The 17,580-nt window shown below is 43.3% G+C and overlaps 2 protein-coding genes across 2 annotated transcripts; both read right to left on the reverse strand.

Moving 5' to 3' along the window:
- Positions 1-2,017: 2,017 nt before the first annotated feature.
- LOC148727836 (uncharacterized) lies at positions 2,018-14,968 on the reverse strand. The gene is made up of 2 exons (XM_088724854.1): positions 10,164-14,968; positions 2,018-3,619 (listed from the first exon to the last, which is right to left on the reverse strand). The coding sequence occupies exon 1, from the start codon at positions 14,871-14,873 to the stop codon at positions 10,464-10,466; it is 4,410 nt and encodes a 1,469-aa protein (XP_088580980.1). The 5' UTR covers positions 14,874-14,968; the 3' UTR covers positions 2,018-3,619; positions 10,164-10,463.
- A 397-nt stretch (positions 14,969-15,365) lies between these two features.
- LOC148727837 (uncharacterized) lies at positions 15,366-16,941 on the reverse strand. Its single transcript, XM_088724856.1, has one exon. The coding sequence runs from the start codon at positions 16,285-16,287 to the stop codon at positions 15,421-15,423; it is 867 nt and encodes a 288-aa protein (XP_088580982.1). The 5' UTR covers positions 16,288-16,941; the 3' UTR covers positions 15,366-15,420.
- Positions 16,942-17,580: the final 639 nt, after the last annotated feature.

The raw sequence follows: 17,580 nt of genomic DNA on the forward strand, positions 1-17,580 counted from the left end.
GGTCTTAAAATAACTTAGGAGAATTTGCTTAACAACAACATGTAATAAGTGCTAATGATCAGCACACGTAAATCCGCGCTATATGAATTGGTAAATTATTATTATTATTATTATTACTGCTTCTCTGTATGAGTCTTTAACCCTTCGACTTATAAGAGAAACTAGCATCTAATTTCTCCTTTCAATATCAGCCCTGAATCAAACATTAATGTCAGGAGAATAAAGATAATGATCACCAATAAAGAACCTCTTGATTATTTAACAAATTCTCCTTGTCAGCACTTTAAGAAATGTGAAGAGAACAGTAGAGAGAATTTGCATACTGGTATCAAGGTGTAAAGTGTTATAGCAATTTAGGATTTTAATTGTTTATCTTTGGAAGTAAAAGGTTTGTGGATATTTGTTTTAAGTTGCCTCTTGATAATAAATATCACCATTTGATGGTGAACCTAACCCTTTCAATCCCGATATCTCATCAGAAATTCTCCTTGCTGTCTGTCAAACAATTCTTATGATCTTAGTTCTGAGAATTTGGTATTTGATTAACTAATAATTCCCTTAAATAAGTATTTTTCTTTTTTCTCATCACTTGTCAGCATGATATTGTTTGGATGTGGGTCTTCTTGATTTTTGTAGAAATACTATTATACCCAGTTTATTTTTATCTTTACGACAACATCTGAAGAATAAGGTAGGTTCTGTTTGTCCAATTTGAAGAAAATTAGGTTGGTTACAAGAAATTTCCCAGATTCAAATTATAAGATTTAGTGGAATAGTGAAATGAATGGGATCTCCAGGAAATAGGGAGCTAAAAGGGTTGGGTAAGAAATGGGAGGGGTGTAGGAGGGGTGTGGGAGGGGTATGGAATAGACATGAGAAGAGTATAAGGTGAGAGATTCTAGGGCAGGAAGTAGGAGAAACACTTTGTTTATCATTAATCTGCAAAGTTTCCCACTTAAGGGCTATAGAGAATTGATAAATTATAAGCCAATTTATATCCAGGTGGTCAACTTTCATTGGGAATGTTTTGTAAATAACTTAATCAGCCAAATTGGAATTTTAAATTACAGTTCTGAAGGCATGGTGGGAGTCATAAACACCTGTGCAGAGGGGTACAGCTATATTTGTATTTTTACAGAATCATTAAAACATTATAATAAAAGTTGGCTGTAAAGCAATGTCTCAAAGTGCTTTGAACAGAAATAAATGTTTTTCTAGGATCCTCCATCCTTCTTTCATTTTCCCACAGACTCTGCTGCATGCCAATTAACAATTGGTTCACGCTTTAGCGTGCACTATCGAGTTATGGAGCACGCGGGAAGTTTGGTGAGCACGAAAGAAGTGTAAGAGTTGCCCGAGGCAATAGCCAAGGGTAACTCTAGCTTCTTGAGTACTCTCCAAACTTCCCACGTGCTCCATCACTCGATAGTGCACAGCTGAAAGCATGAACCAACTGTTTTAGAACATAGCCGGTCGAATTGTGCATCAAATCCAGCGCGAAAAACGGACAACAATAGCAATTGAAGCGAATCGTGAAGGCGCTGATGCCGAGTCTCCTTTTCCGTTGTTTTTCTCTTTTTCTGCCTCATTTAAGAACTCTAGCCCAAGGGAAAAGGTCGAAAAATTGTCTTCGTTTTGGGACTAGTAGGCGGAGTCTCTGTTTGTATCCATTATTGTCACGAAATATATTATTTTTCCCCACGCCAACAATGGCCACTTGCATGAAAAAAAAAATTTCTGGCGAAGCGATTTGCTCACGCTATCAGCGTGCACTATCAGAATTTTGAGCACGCTTACGTATACTGAATTTGATTGCGCGGCTCTGCTAGCTATGTTCTAAAAGGAATTTATTCTGCAAACTTCAAATGGTAACCAAGAGATTAAATACAGTATCTACAGAAATAATTTTTGTAGGTAATGTAATTTTCTTTGCTGAGTTGAGAGGGAAGAAAATTTGTCAACATACACCTTGTATTGGCCAGGGTTTTTTTTTTTTTTTTTGGACTCATTCCCTGTATCCACAATATTTACTTTATTAAAATCTTGGTATTCATAACAAAAACTTCATAAGAAAAGATGTGAACTAAGGTCTTTTAACTCCCAAGATCGCACAAGCAATTCTCCTTACTGTCCGCCATACAATTCTTATGATGTTAGTTTGGAGAATTTGATATTCGATCAACTAATAGCCCCTTAATTAATTATTTTCTTTAATTATTCTCATCCCTTATCAGCATGATACTGTATTTATATTGTGAGGATCAAATCTATTTTCTATGCTCATGGGAGTTAAAGGGTTCATAAAAAAGTATTTAAAAATTTAGTTTTCTGTTTATCAAATAATGTGAACTTCTTATTAATATGCTTGACCTGGCCTTTTCCATTGCTGAACTGCAATCCACAATATTTAGTTCACATTATCATAACCCTCAGACTTACAATATTTGGGGTGTTACACAGATATAGACATAGAGGAAGATATTTGTAACATACTTGTATAACCAGCTTGGTGAGCTCTAAGCTTCCCGGACTCTGTTTGTGATTTCAATAAGTTACAATTTTACACTGAGCAACTATACCATTTGCAGGCCATTATACTTTTATATTATTGTTTTCAAATTTTCAGATAGTCAATTTGAAATCATTTTGATAAATACAATTTAACACTACCCCTAAATTTTTTTTTCCGGTGTGATTTGTTTTCCACTGATTTACCCCAGTACTGATGTTATTGATAAAAAAAAAAATTATGTTTTTCTGTTCTGTTACTTCAGTGTACATAGAATGTCACATCATAACAGATCTGGAATCATAGTGTGAAGTCTTCCCTATGGTATCTTGATAGCTACATACTCATTTCCTTGCACAAGTGTGAAGGCGATAGAAATAGTGCTTACTCATCTACGTGAGTTAAAGCTGTTCTAGACTCTTAAACAGCATCTGCCCTCCGTCCATACTTACCCTGATGATACACAGTTGTATTTGTCATTTAAGCCCTCTGACTCTTCCAGTGAAGTCGATACTGTATCAGCCATGCAAAAGTGCATCTGTGATGTCCGAGCATGGCTGAGGGAGGATCAGCTGATGCTCAGTGGTGACAAGACTGAGTTCCTGATTATAGGTACACGTCAGCAGCTCTCAAAAGTGTCAATCCAAAGCATCAAGATTGGGCACACTGAAGTCTCTCCTGTACCCTCTGCGCGCATGCGCAATCTAGGCACATGGTTCGATACGTATCTGGATATGGGAGCTCACGTTATAAAGACTTGAAGCAGCGCTTTCTATTATTTATACAATATACGTCATATTAGGAAATATTTATCCAGGGAACCTACTGAGAAATTAGTTCATGCTTTTATTAGTAGTAGACTGGATTATTGTAATAGCCTTTTGTACGGAATCCCAGAATATCAAATTATGAAATTGCAATGTGTTATGAATGCAAGTGTGAGACTTATATATCGTGCGCACAAGTTCTGTCATATTACACCTCTAGTCGCTGAACTACATTGGTTACCAGTGCGCTTCAGGATACATTATAAGATACTCTTGATAACTTTTAAAATTCTGCATGGCCTATCACCTAAGTACCTTTCAGATTTAATTAGTATTCAACGCCCTTTGTTACACACTCAAATCAACCAGATTAATGAAACACAAGGTTATATTTATTTCCAAAACTTCGAGCACATGCGTTTTCTCTCTTTTACCCGACACCCTTTTGGGTTCATGAACTCGACAAAACATGTCACGCACTCTACAACATGTCACGCACTCTACAACATGTCACGCACTCTACACACTCCCCCGCCGAAAATGAAAGTGTTCTTCTAAATATTACAAAACTATTTATCAGGGTTCTCTGCAGCTACTGTAACTGTTGTTTGATATTGTCTCCTTCAGCACCTTGTGTGCTTTTGATTTTCTTTTTTTTTTAATGTTTGAGTCTTATAAGAGGCTCCTCTCAAGCCCTCGAGTAGTAGACAGGTTGGAAACAGCATGGCCACACCCAGAAATACAGGGGTGTTCCCGGAGGAATAGCTGTGATAGCTGGAGCTTGAATGGCGTTAACGCGTGAACTGCTGAATCCTGGCTCAGCCGACTGGTACTGTGGGTTTCCCAGGGAGTTGTAAGTTAAGATCTGCGGCGGTCTCCTTTGGCGCTGCGGCCGAGTCCACATGTCCTGCTCAGCAATATCCTCTCCCTCTGATCCGTCATTGTCAGCACTTCCTTCATTTGCAAGTTGTATTTCGCTGGATGGCCCATTGGTGTCCTCAGTAGTCGCAGAATCCTCAATTGACTCTGAAGGCAAATCGCGTCCTGGAGACACTGAGTTTGAAGCTCTTACTTCAGTAGGTATTTCCTCTACAAGGTCCACACTACCGAAATCATCATCATCTTTCCCCGAATTCTGTAGGTCATTTCCCGAAACAGACAAAAGTCGTTTCTCTACTGCTGATTTTGGGGGTCGTGTACCAAATCCCAGATTTGGGGCATCTGCTTCCAAAGCGTCACAAGGCAGTAGTAAATTCCGGTGAAGTACTCTTGCGCGGCCACCTCCACTCTCGGGCTTCACTTTGTAGACTGGGCTTTGAGCCCCCATTCGTTTAACCACAACGTGGATAGCGCACTCCCAATGGGATCGTAATTTTCCGGGGCCACCGCGCTCTGTTAAATTTCTAACTAGCACCCGATCGCCTGGCTGAAGAACACCACCTGAGACTCTCTTGTTGTAATATTGCTTGCCGCGCTCGGCAGTCTTCTTTGCATTCTGTTGAGCTATCCGGTATGCCTCCTTCATATCATGCTGCCAGTTTTGGACGTAAGTGTTATAATCTCCCTCTGCACTCTCTTGATTCAAATTGAAAATCAGGTCGATGGGCAGGCGGGGTGTTCTTCCAAACAACAAGTAATACGGAGCGTATCCTGTCGCCTCATGCTTCGTGCAATTGTACGCGTGGATCATCTTGTTGAGTGATTCATCCCACTTTCGTTTCTTCAAATCTGGGAGTGTTCGCAGCATAGACAATAGCGTGCGGTTCATCCTCTCCACTTGCCCATTCCCTTGAGGGTGGTAGGGGCTGGTGCGAGACTTGGAAACGCCAGACAACTTATGTAGTTGATGGAAGAGATTGTTCTCAAATTCTCCTCCTTGATCACTGTGTATACGGGCTGGGAATCCGAATCGTGGTACAAAGTCATTGTAAATCTTTTCAGCCACCGTTCGTGCTGTCTTGTTTCGGGTTGGGTAGGCCTGTGCAAACCTTGTGAAGTGATCTACTATCAGCAAAATGTATTCAAATCCCCGTTGGCTTTTCTCCAAATGAAGAAAGTCTATAGACACCATCTCAAAAGGGGCAGTTGTCGTAATGCTCTCCATTGGTGCTCTAGGGGAGGTTTGGGGCTTCTTTTGCTGGATGCAGTGACACTTGTTGGCGATGAAATACTCGATTTCCTCTTGCATGTAAGGTCAATAGAACCTAGATCTCGCTAAGTCCACCACTCGATCTGCACCCAGATGACCCATTTCAATGTGAAGCTCTTGGTAAACCAACTGTTTAAACTTTGTGGGTAATACTAGCTGCAATCGACTCTTAGTTTGGCGCCACAGAATCCCGTCCGCTGATATATGGAGTTTATTCCATGCTCTCAAGTAGCAAGATGTTGTACGAGTCTCATTTTTCCGCTCTCCTCCTGGTGGGGGATATCCCCGTTTCTTGTAGGCCAGGATTCGTGAGATGTCGGGGTCTTCCCGTTGAGCCCTTAATATTTCTTCTAAAGTAAGTTGGCGAAAAACCAAATCTGTGACGCCCGGTTCTGCGTGAGCAATGCCAACTCTTGCTGAAACTGCTGCCACCCAGGGTGTGGCGTCTGTTTCCTGATGTATCACTGCTTGACTTGTTGCACAAATTGCGTCCTTTTCCATTTCTGCAATACAGGTTTCCATGTATGCACTGAAATCTAGCGGTAGGCGGGATAGTACATCCGCATCAATGTTAGATTTGCCAGGCCGATACTTGATGTTAAAATTAAAATCTGCCAGTTCTGCCACCCACCGGTGCCCTACTGCAGACAACTTAGCTGACGACAGAATGTAAGTTAGTGGATTGTTGTCGGTGTAAACAGTGAAGAAGGTGGAGTAGTACAAGTAATCACGGAACTTCTCAGTTACTGCCCATTTGAGGGCAAGGAACTCCAGTTTTCCCGCGTGCATGTGGTAATTTTTCTCTGCTGGAGTTAGTGTCCTAGAGGCATAACCTAGAACTCTGAGCTCCCCGTCCTGTTCTTGATACAATACAGCTCCAAGTCCCTCTTGTGAGGCGTCTGTGTGAAGTACAAATGGCTTCGTAAAGTCGGGAAATGCCATCACTGGAGGAGAAGTTAGTCGGTCGACCAGCATGTCAAGCCGCTTCTGATGTTCCTCTGTCCATGTTACCTTATGATTATTAGCCAATAGATCAGGGCCAGCCATTAGATCGTACAGGGGCTTAGCTATGCGTGAGAAATCCTGGATGTATTGCCTGTAGTAACTCAGGAACCCCAGCAGTTTACGCACATCACCCACTGTTGCTGGTTTTTGTTTCGCCAAGTTGTGTACGGCGGCCGTGTCCTCTGGGTCTAGAGAGTAGCCATCGCCAGAAACAACCCGCCCCAAATATCTAACTTGTCGTTGGAAGAGCTTGCACTTTGATGGCTTTAACTTTATCCCATGTTCCTGCAGTCGACGCAGGACTTGTTGGACATCCTGAACATGTTGCTCAAAGGTTGTACTATACACCAAGACATCATCCAGGTAGGGGATACAGATGTTGTCACGTAAGCCATCTAGACATTCATTCATGCACCTTTGGAATGCCGCCGGTGCATTCATTAGCCCGAACGGTATTCTATTCCATTGATACAATCCCCAGGGGGTCACGAATGCAGTCAGGGGGCGGCTTTCTTCTGTCATAAAGCCTTGGTGGTAGGCCTTCCCTTGGTCCAGAACTGTAAACCATCTGTTGCCGCCTAGGCCATTTAAGATATCCTGTATACGGGGAATCGGCTGTCGTTCTGGATATGTTTTCTTGTTCAATTCTCGATAATCAATACAAAGTCGCAGACTTCCATCCTTTTTGCGAACACAGACCATGGGTGAGGAGTAAGCCGAACGGGACTTGCAGATCCAATTTCGATTAATCAAGTCTTCTAAGTACTCTTTCACTTCCCCATAGAGTGGCTTGGGGATGGAGATATAGTTCTTCTGTACTGGCTCATTGTCCTTTAACTGGATATCCAGCACCAAGTTCTCCACGCAGCCAACATCATCGTCGTTTCTTGCAAAGGCTCCAGCTTCTTGCCGTAGCATTTCGTGGACGATCAATTGTTCATTGTCTTCTAGCTGACTCAAGTCAACTGGTGGCTCCCATCCATCTTGTTCCTGACCAGGATGCGAGGTAGCTTCAGGGTAAGAATCCTCGTCTCCTCGAGAGTACGAGTCGGGAGTGTTTGGGATTGGTAGAACTGACTTTACCAGGTGTATCCGGCCCAATTCTGTTCTGCGCTTTAACAAGATGTTTCTGTCTGTATTGTTTTGGACCACGACGGCCACGTGACTAGAGGTTCCCGGGGTTATTTTAGTAAGTTCCTCGCCCAATTCCAGTCCGTCTGGGAGCTCGCTGTCTTCCTTGGGCTCAAATATTACTGGCATCCCCTCTGGAACTGGTCCGAGGTGAGTTTGACACTTAACTGTCGTTGCCTCTCCTTTTGGCAGCATAACATCTCTCTTTCCGACTTTAACAGCTGCAGTACCGGTATCCTGTGTTCTTGACTGGATCAGATTGATCAGGGTACCTATGCGAGTATGATGAATTGAAGGGAATGACTGCTGAATGATGTTACTTGCCGCTTGGTGGTTTCCACCATATTGAGCGAGGATTTCTTCTATAACATTGAAGCCAATGATTGGGTACTCTTGTTCCTTTTGTCCCACCAGTACTGGAACTGTCAGCTCATGAGCAGTTGTATCGTCCCCAGCCAACTTAAACCCGATCTCAATCCAACCGTCAAATGGAATGTTTGTCCCATTCATCGCTTCCAAATTCAGCTCTTCTCCTGCTCCCAACAACTCTTCAACATTTCTTAACACCTCCTGCGGTAAGTGAGTTTGTTGCCACTTCCTTGACACAACACAAACCTGGGAACCTGTATCCCATAATGCCTCCACTTCCTTTCCCTGCATTAGGCATTTTACCACGCACCTCCGTCCCACGATTTTTGTCAGTCCGAGCTGCTGCCTTGGCGTCAGGTGGCAGGGAAACGTCGTGTTCAAATCATGGCCATCATCTCCGGCTGCTTTCTGTTTCTCAAGTTCCTGTATAGCCATGCAAACTGGTTTATGCACAGCTCTGTGTTTTACTTGACATTCTTTTGAATAATATCTATTGGTCTTACAGGCTCCGCCGCGGTTAAGTGGTACATGGTCTGTGCTTTGTTTTCCACACTGCACGTAACGGGACTGGTTTTCTTGCCTGGTCACACCCTGTCCCATGGACGTGACCTCTGGCCGTTTCCCTGGAATTCTGCTGGAGAGCGTCGGCTGAATTGGGCATTACACTCGCGTACATAATGGCCACTCGCCCCACACCTGAAGCAATGGTTGCACGGCCATCCATTCCCACTTTGTTGGCAGGTCCTACACCGTGGGGGTTGTCTCATAGGCTGTTGTGTGAGGGGGGTTTGAACCCGGAGTGGGGCCCGAACTCTCTCTTTGACTGCGGCCACCTCTGCCTTGAGCTCCCTTAGTTCTTTCATGAGACCTTCCTCCACCCCATTATTCTTTGTCTCCTGCTTGTCCCCTCCCTTTTGAACAGTATTTACCTTGGGGGTTAGCTGTGAACCGAATTTCTGTGATCGCTCCAGTTCGTCACTGAAACACACATTTAATTTCTCGAATAGTTCTTCATCGCTTATAAATTTCTTTTCCAAGTAGGGCTTCATTTCGATCTTGATATTCTCATTTTGCAGGCCAAGGGAAAAACTATGGACAAACATGCCATGTACTAAGGTAGGATCATATTTCAGGTCCGAGTCAGTTTCTTGAGATGCAAACAAGATCTTCTGTTTCAAATCGAGAAGGCGGATCAAGAAGTCTTGAGGTTTTTCCTTTGGCTGTTGGACAGTTGAGCTCAACTGATGATATAGTTCGGTTGCTGTTCTCTCCTGATAATGAGAACGCATAATTCTCCTCAATTTGGCCAGTGTTAAATCTACCTTACCCTCCAAATAACTTCTTAGGCTTAACGCCGGATTTATCGCTTTTATCACAGCCTCTTTGATTTCATCCTCTGTATAGTCGTTCTTTAACCCATTCTCAATTTGATGTACTAGCGAGGAAAAACTCAAACGATCCTTTTGCGACGCGTCGCCAATCTGGCCCGAAATCTTGAAGTCGCGTTTGAATTTTGAAATTGACACCGCGGGGTTTTGCTCTATTTTGACGGTCGCCTTACTATTTTCAGAAGCTTTCGGCGGTTCCGTTTTCTGTTCCGGTACAAATTTTCCCTGCATACTTAGAGATGACGACAACACTTTGAGCTTCTCATTATCTAATTCTTCCGTTTCGAGGTATTTATTTAGAGCTCGGATAAAAACCAACCTTCCCTTGCTCTCAGGCGGTACAGTAATGTTCAGCCCACTACAAACTTCTTTAAGCCTTTCCTCGCTCAAGGAACACAACGCGGCCTGAATTTCGATCTGCAGACTCTCGGTGTCCATCATACTTCCAAGAAATAATCTTTCGTACTCACCAATAGTGCAATCAGCCGTTCACAAAAGAAATGCGACACTTTACGTCAAGATCAGTCCGCCGTCGACAGCAATCGACCACAACCAACTCGCGCTCGACGAATCAATCAAGCGTGCCAATTACTTTGTCCTTCACAACCCAAGGCCGTTCTTCGTCGATGATAAGCCTCTTCGGTCCAGTCCTGGCAGGGTCGCCAATGTTACACACTCAAATCAACCAGATTAATGAAGCACAAGGTTATATTTATTTCCAAAACTTCGAGCACATGCGTTTTCTCTCTTTTACCCGACACCCTTTTGGGTTCATGAACTCGACAAAACATGTCACGCACTCTACAACATGTCACGCACTCTACAACATGTCACGCACTCTACACCTTCGTCCTACCCTTTGAGGCGCAACCATAATGGTCATTTGCCGGAAAGACCAGGCGTGAAAACTAAGAAAACATTGGGTGACGGAGCTTTCCTGCTAGCTGCTCCTTTCCTATGGAATAAGCTGCCAAGGTCCGCGCGCGAAGCAACGAACGTACTGTGTTAATCCGAGTGATTGGTAACTCCTGGCTGTGTCTGCGTGTTCCTTTCAAAACAGTTTAATACGGATGTCGAGTGCATGCTGTTTGGACTGAAGCGCTGACGCAAAGTCGGCTAGGTCGTGCTGTGTTTTTCCGAGTGAGTCAAATCCTGGCTGTGTCTGCGTGTTCTTCTCCAAACAGTTTAATACGGATGTCGAGTGCATGCTGTTTGGACTGAAGCGCTGAAGCAAATTCGCCTAGGTCGTGCTGTGTTACTCCGAGTGAGTCATAACTCTTGGCTGTGTCTGCGTGTTCTTCTCCAAACAGTTTAATACGGATGTCGAGTGCATGCTGTTTGGACTGAAGCGCTGAGGCAAAGTCGCCCTGGTGGTGCTGTGTTACGCCGAGTGACTCGTAACTCCTGGCTGTGTCTGCGTGTTCTTCTCCAAACAGTTTAATACTGATGTCGAGTGCATGCTGTTTGGACTGAAGCGCTGAAGCAAAGTCGCCTAGGTCGTGCTGTGTTTTTCCGAGTGAGTCATAACTCCTGGCTGTGTCTGCGTGTTCTTCTCCAAACAGTTTACGACGAACGTCGAGTGCGTGTTCTTCAGAATGAAGCGCTGAAGCAAAGTCGCGAAGGTTGTACTGTGTTAATCCGAGTGATTGGTAACTCCTGGCTGTATCTGCGTGTTCCTTTCCAAACAGTTTAATACGGATGTCGAGTGCATGCTGTTTGGACTGAAGCGCTGAGGCAAAGTCGCCTACCTCGTGCTGTGTTTTTCCGAGTGACTCATAACTGCTGCCTGTGTCTGCGTGTTCTTCTCCAAACAGTTTAATACGGATGTCGAGTGCATGCCGTTTGGACTGCAGCGCTGACGCAAAGTCGCCTAGGACGTGCTGTGTTTTTCCGAGTGAGTCATAACTCCTGGCTGTGACTACGTGTTCTTCTCCAAAAAGTTTAATACGGATGTCGAGTGCACGCTGTTTGGACTGAAGTGCTGAAGCAAAGTCGCCTAGGTCGTGCTGTGTTACTCCGAGTAAGTCATAACTCTTGGCTGTGTCTGCGTGTTCTTCTCCAAAGAGTTTAATACGGATGTCAAGTGCGTGTTCTTCCGAATGGAGCGCTGAAGCAAAGTCGCCAAGGTTGTACTGTGTTATTGCGAGTGATTGGTAACAACTGGCTGTGTCTGCGTGTTCCTTTCCAAACAGTTTAAGACGGATGTCGAGTGCATGCTGTTTGGACTGAAGTGCTAAAGCAAAGTCGCCTAGTTTGTGCTGTGTTACTCCCAGTGAGTGATAACTCTTGGCTGTGTCTGCGTGTTCTTCTCCAAACAGTTTAATACGGATGTCGAGTGCATGCTGTGTGGACTGAAGCGCTGATGCAAGGTCGCCCTGGTTGTGCTGTGTTACTCCGAGTGACTCGTAACTGCTGGCTGTGTCTGCGTGTTCTTCTCCAAACAGTTTAATACGGATGTCGAGTGCATGCTGTTTGGACTGAAGCGCTGAAGCAAAGTCGCCCTGGTGGTGCTGTGTTACTCCGAGTGAGTCATAACTCTTGGCTGTGTCTGCGTGTTCCTTTCCAAACAGTTTAATACGGATGTCGAGTGCATGCTGTGTGGACTGAAGCGCTGATGCAAAGTCGCCAAGGTTGTACTGTGTTAATCCGAGTGATTGGTAACTCCTGGCTGTTTCTGCGTGTTCCTCTCCAAAGAGTTTAATACGGATGTCGAGTGCATGCTGTGTGGACTGAAGCGCTGAAGCAAAGTCGCCTAGGTCGTGCTGTGTTACTCCGAGTGACTCGTAACTGCTGGCTGTGTCTGCGTGTTCTTCTCCAAACAGTTTAATACGGATGTCGAGTGCATGCTGTTTGGACTGAAGCGCTGAAGCAAAGTCGCCTAGGTCGTGCTCTGTTACTCCGAGTGAGTCATAACTCTTGGCTGTGTCTGCGTGTTCTTCTCCAAACAGTTTAATACGGATGTCGAGTGCGTGTTCTTCAGAATGGAGCGCTGAAGCAAAGTCGCGAAGGTTGTACTGTGTTGCTCCTAGTGACTCGTAACTCCTGGCTGTGTCTGCGTGTTCTTCTCCAAACAGTTTAATACGGATGTCGAGTGCATGCTGTGTGGACTGAAGCGCTGAAGCAAAGTCGCCCTGGTGGTGCTGTGTTGCTCCGAGTGACTCGTAACTCCTGGCTGTGTCTGCGTGTTCTTCTCCAAACAGTTTAATACGGATGTCGAGTGCATGCTGTTTGGACTTAAGCGCTGAGGGAAAGTCACCCTGGTGGTGCTGTGTTACTCCGAGTGACTCGTAACTCCTGGCTGTGTCTGCGTGTTTTTCTCCAAACAGTTTAATACGTATGTCGAGTGCATGCTGTTTGGATTGAAGCGCTGAAGCAAAGTCGCCCAGATCGTGCTGTGTTGCTCCGAGTGATTCATAACTCCTTGCTGTGTCTGGGTGTTCTTTTCCAAACAGTTCAACTCTGATACTAAGAGCATGCTGTTTCGACTGAAGTGCTGAAGCTAGGTCGCCCAAATTGTGTTGTGTTGATCCGAGGGACTCGTAACTCTGAGCTGTGTTTGCGTGTGCTTTCCCAAATGATGTAAGACAGAGCGGCTTGTGTATTTCTTCTGCCATTTGAATAACAGCATTCCTCATTAATCGCTTGGTACAGTCATCGAATAAATGCTTAGTTGCTTCGCTGATAACACAGATAATTTCTAGTCTGAGTGGTTGAGTAATAAGACTATCTGGCTTTCGTTCTTGAATTTCTCCATCGACAAAGTTCAATTCTTTTTTTTCCATTGGTGGAATGATAAGAAGACTTGTGTCTCCCACTGCTCTACATTCTTGCAACGCCTTGCTATAAAACTCTGAAGCAACTGAAAATTGGTTTTTAAAGCGGTGATAAATCGTAAGAACTTGTATTGCCGTTACTCTGAGAATTCTCTGGTCAGCGTTGCTAGACATCAACAAAAGAGCATTTTCTAAGTTTCGAGCTCCATCCTCTGTTTTCCCAGAAGCCACTTGACAGATTCCTCTATAACACAAGAGTTTTCCTCTATGTCCTACTGAAAAGGATGAACATGACATTTGCTCCTCCTCGGCGTCGGAAAGCAGCTTCATCGTTTTTCCTTTTGTACCCCAACACACCTCACCAAACGCCAGGGAAACCAGAAGCTGGTTGTGAAAAACGCTTTTTCTAAGCTTTTTTGCTTGATTGATTGCTGATTCATAAAGCTCGTTGAAGACGTTTCCCTCGCACCAGAACAGGGAATCTAGAAATATCTCTGCTTCTATTAAAACACCAAAAACAGCGTCACATGTCTTAGGATCCGAACAACTTTCGGTTAGACTCTGAATAATATTTTGCTTATTTTCGTAGAATTCAACAAATGCTGACTTTGAATGTCCTGTCAAAAACTGTGCGTTCAACTTCTCAAAAAGAGAAACGTAAAATGCAGAAAAGCGCACTTTTGAACTCAGCACTGTTTCTTTCATTTCGTCTTCTCCTCTTTCTCTAACAAAGGACTGAAGCAGTTTATGCATCGAAAATGAATCAGGTTTGGAACCAGAGTCAAGAAGTGATTTTCTTTGAAGCCTTTGTAAGCTTTTCTTTGCCTCGAGCTTTGTTTTAACTCCCATAACGGCTGCGGCAACCGAGATGTTAAAATCTTCAGATAGAATGCTCAAAGAAACCACAGCCTCTCTGTCTTGTACTGAAAGTCTTAGAAAGGATGATTCAAATAGAAATTTTAATCTCAGATTACCAGGATAGTCTGGATTGTCTAACAGATCGACAATGTTTCTTTCTACAGATTCCTTCCACTCCTCAAGAAAGTGACTTGCTTGAGTGCTATCTTCAGAAATGGTGGAGCACAACAGCTTAATGGCCAGAGGCACATGCTCGCAGATTTTCGCAATTTTTCCACAATCACATGCGGAAATAGCATTTGGAAGTAACTCAGTCACCAATGCTTGAGAGAAGGACTCATCTAATGGCCCTAATCTCACTGCTTGGTGGTCTTTAAAGTGCACATTCATAAATTCAAGCGACTCCCTTGTGGTAATAACAAAAGTTGCCTTCTTGGATCGACTGAGAATGTCTCTAAGAAACTGTATGAAATCTTCTTTCACGTTTGGCGCTCCGCTTTCGAGTAATTCATCAGCATTGTCAAGAATCACCACAAACTTGTCTGGAATCTTGGCCAGAACTTGAAAAAGCTCTTCGTCCATTGGTAGCCGCTGGGGTATTTCATCTTCTGTAGAAGCTCTCCTGAAAAAGTTAAACAGCTTTGATATCAAATCAGATTTTGAGTTTAGTCCTCGTAAGGAGAAGAAGTAGACGGACAATTCTTTATCCTGGAGTTTATGTCCCACAGCAGTTGCCACAGAAGTTTTTCCGAAACCAGGCGAGCCCCATATCGACACGATTCGGGTGGATGTGGAAGCCACGTGACCGACGATGCCTTCACATTCTCTTTGCCGGCCAGTGAAGTGTGGAACCATCGGAGGAAGACATGATGGCGGAAGCAATGCCTTTGAATCTTTCAAATGGCAAAGAACAGTGACAATCATGGTAAGTAATCTGTTATGATATTAAAAAAGTTTAAATCAAATGATAATGTCGGGAAAACGCAATTAAACCTTAAATTGTCAACATGATTCATCAAATGTCGTGGGGCTTTTTGAAAGTTGCTCAGCAACTGAGCCGTATGCCTCTGACGCAACAAAGTGAGCCTCGCATACCATTTTTTATCTCTCAGCAATCTTTTTCAAACAATTAAAATGTATGCAATACTCTCGGGTCAACAAAAGGTTGGTTTCCGCAACTTTCAGGCGCGAAAGGATAATTCTTTTACTTCATGTAATTTCCTTCATTTTAGATAAAAATCGTAGACATATCTTTGATCTTCAAAATTCTGTGTACTAATTTAGAAGTTAGCATGCACTTTTAAAACTCAGTAAAGTGAATTTCACGAAGCCTAGTGGGTCAATTTTGGTCCATTCTTTTCTAATTTAGGGCCCTTCAAAGCGAGGTCGCGTTAAAATTTTCTGCTTTATTAGTTATGAATAATAAATGATGACTACGCATTCTGCCCTATTTTAGCTGAGAAGATAGAAATCAAGTCGATTCTTCAACAAACCCTTTAAAAAATGTAACGTAGCTACAGAAGTGTATTAAGATTGTACCTTTCTGGGTTGTATTATTTTGTTCTTTCAATTCATCTATCTTCTTCTCCAATAAAGCAAGGTCTTCCTTACTTACTCCACCTTCAACTTTTTCCTTTATTACATTTGTCAACGCCTTTAATTCATCAATACTTGAACCCTCGCCTTCGAGAAATTTGATTCGCTCTCGAAGCTCTCGATTGATACCGTGCTCCAGATTGCGAACTGCTGTTGTGGGAAAGTCGGACTCTGTCAAACTACCGATGACATCAATTGGGTCAGTTTCGATACCAAGAGCTTTGAATGCTTCTTTAGCCAGCTGCATGTATCGGTCAAATGTTGGTTTATCAATCTCCGACTTTTGTGAGTGACAAAGTGCATTTCTTAACAGTCGAAGCTGATCAAGCGCGAGTGTAAACGTCTCGGCTTGGTTTCCACTTGGACTCACCACAGATACATGAAACTTTCCATGAGGTATTTTAAGGTGCTTCAAGTACAACTCACCAAGGGTCCTCTTATGGCCTGTGCTGTCCAGCATAGCGAAGGACTTCGCATATATGGTAGTCTGAAAAAGGGCTGTGCAGTCCCATTCTTCATAGGAGAGGTGTGTAGGAACTTTGGACTTGCCACCCTCTTCAGCGAGGAACAAGTTCCTTACTGCTGTGGAGTCGTCCCACAATTGATATCCGGGCCGATGCCCAAAAGTGTTGTCCCACATGGACTTGAACGTTTGACGCAAAGCGTTTGCGAACTCATTCAACACGATGGAGGCAAACTTGAAATAATTCAGCTGCTTGTCACTAAAGGGCTGCAGTGACATGTTTGGCTCTGACTTTTGAGATCGCAGCAGTTGGATACAATTTCTTTAACAACCTAAACAGAGATATTTTGAGAGATGATTTATTCAGTGTAACATGTCAAATACACTTAATACACCCCATTACAAAAACGCTAACAACTGAAAAGCACTAACCATGAGCGATCGAACTAAACGGAAGTTGCGTTACATGACACTCATTCGCGCTTATTAAAACTTGAGATGAGGGTAGGAAGTTGCGACATGAAAACGATAAAAACTAGGATTTGACGTTTGAGAGTAGAGTGTACCCCACAAGTTCGGAACAGAACCTAGCAGACTCATAAATGTGCAAGTACATGCTGATAACCACAAATAAGTGTCGATCAATTGGAAGTTTGAACATCCCTCTCCCCTCAGGAAACATCCTGACATTTGAACTTTAAGAGTTGTGGTTCGTTCAAATTCCAGCCACCCCCCCCCCCCCCCGCTTCCTGGGCCAAAATTATGTTCAAATGCCTCACTTAAGTCCTGGTTCTGATGGTCACACTTTTTGTAAAAGTCAGATCAGTAACCATGACTTTCTACTCATTGACCAGCATTTACGAAAAAAGAAAAAACAAAAGAAAAGAAAAAAAAAAAAAAGAAGAAGAAGAAGAAAATGGACACTTCCGATTCATAGTCGCCATCCCTGAAAGTTTCGAATTCGCCTCCCCAAGGCACAGACGGATGGAGGATTACTGAAGCTTCGAATTCATTGGTGTAATAGTTGGTGAATATAAAAACTTTGGGGTCATCCGTTCAAAATTTACTTTATGGGTGTCATCATTTTTAATATCAAGAGAGTGATGTATCCTACTTATGACACAGTAACCCAGCTTCAACAGGAGGAGGTCATCATTCAATCAGTTTGGTGCGGGTGAGGTGGTGCACGCGCGGAGCGTGATGAAGCGCGACTTCTCACTTCGCCGTTTTAAACAAAATCACTATCGTTGACCTGTGACCCAAGAGGAAAATCGAACTGCTTTCTTTTTACTGTTTTAAAATGCTTTGTGTGCGGCGACAGCGAAAAAAAAGGAGAACAAAATTAAAAATAGATAAAAGAAACGACAGAAATAAAGTTTCCTACAAAATCATAGAGTTTTTTAACAATGCTCTCCTTGTTCACACTTAATGATTCAAATACACATTAATGGAAATAAAAATATTCCGCGCAATTTTATTACACGCAAATTTACATAAATTATTAAACCCCCAACATTCAGAAATGAAAGTCGTCTAAGTTGACATCACATTGAAGATGTACACCTTACGCTT

The sequence above is a fragment of the Stylophora pistillata genome, chromosome 6 (genome assembly GCF_964205215.1).
Source record: "Stylophora pistillata chromosome 6, jaStyPist1.2, whole genome shotgun sequence".
NCBI classification, from domain to species: Eukaryota; Metazoa; Cnidaria; class Anthozoa; order Scleractinia; family Pocilloporidae; genus Stylophora; species Stylophora pistillata.

Bases quoted from the DNA above. Each gene is read 5' to 3' on its own strand.
- LOC148727837 (XM_088724856.1), bottom strand. From the start codon at position 16,287: ATGTCACTGCAGCCCTTTAGTGACAAGCAGCTGAATTATTTCAAGTTT.
- LOC148727836 (XM_088724854.1), bottom strand. From the start codon at position 14,873: ATGATTGTCACTGTTCTTTGCCATTTGAAAGATTCAAAGGCATTGCTT.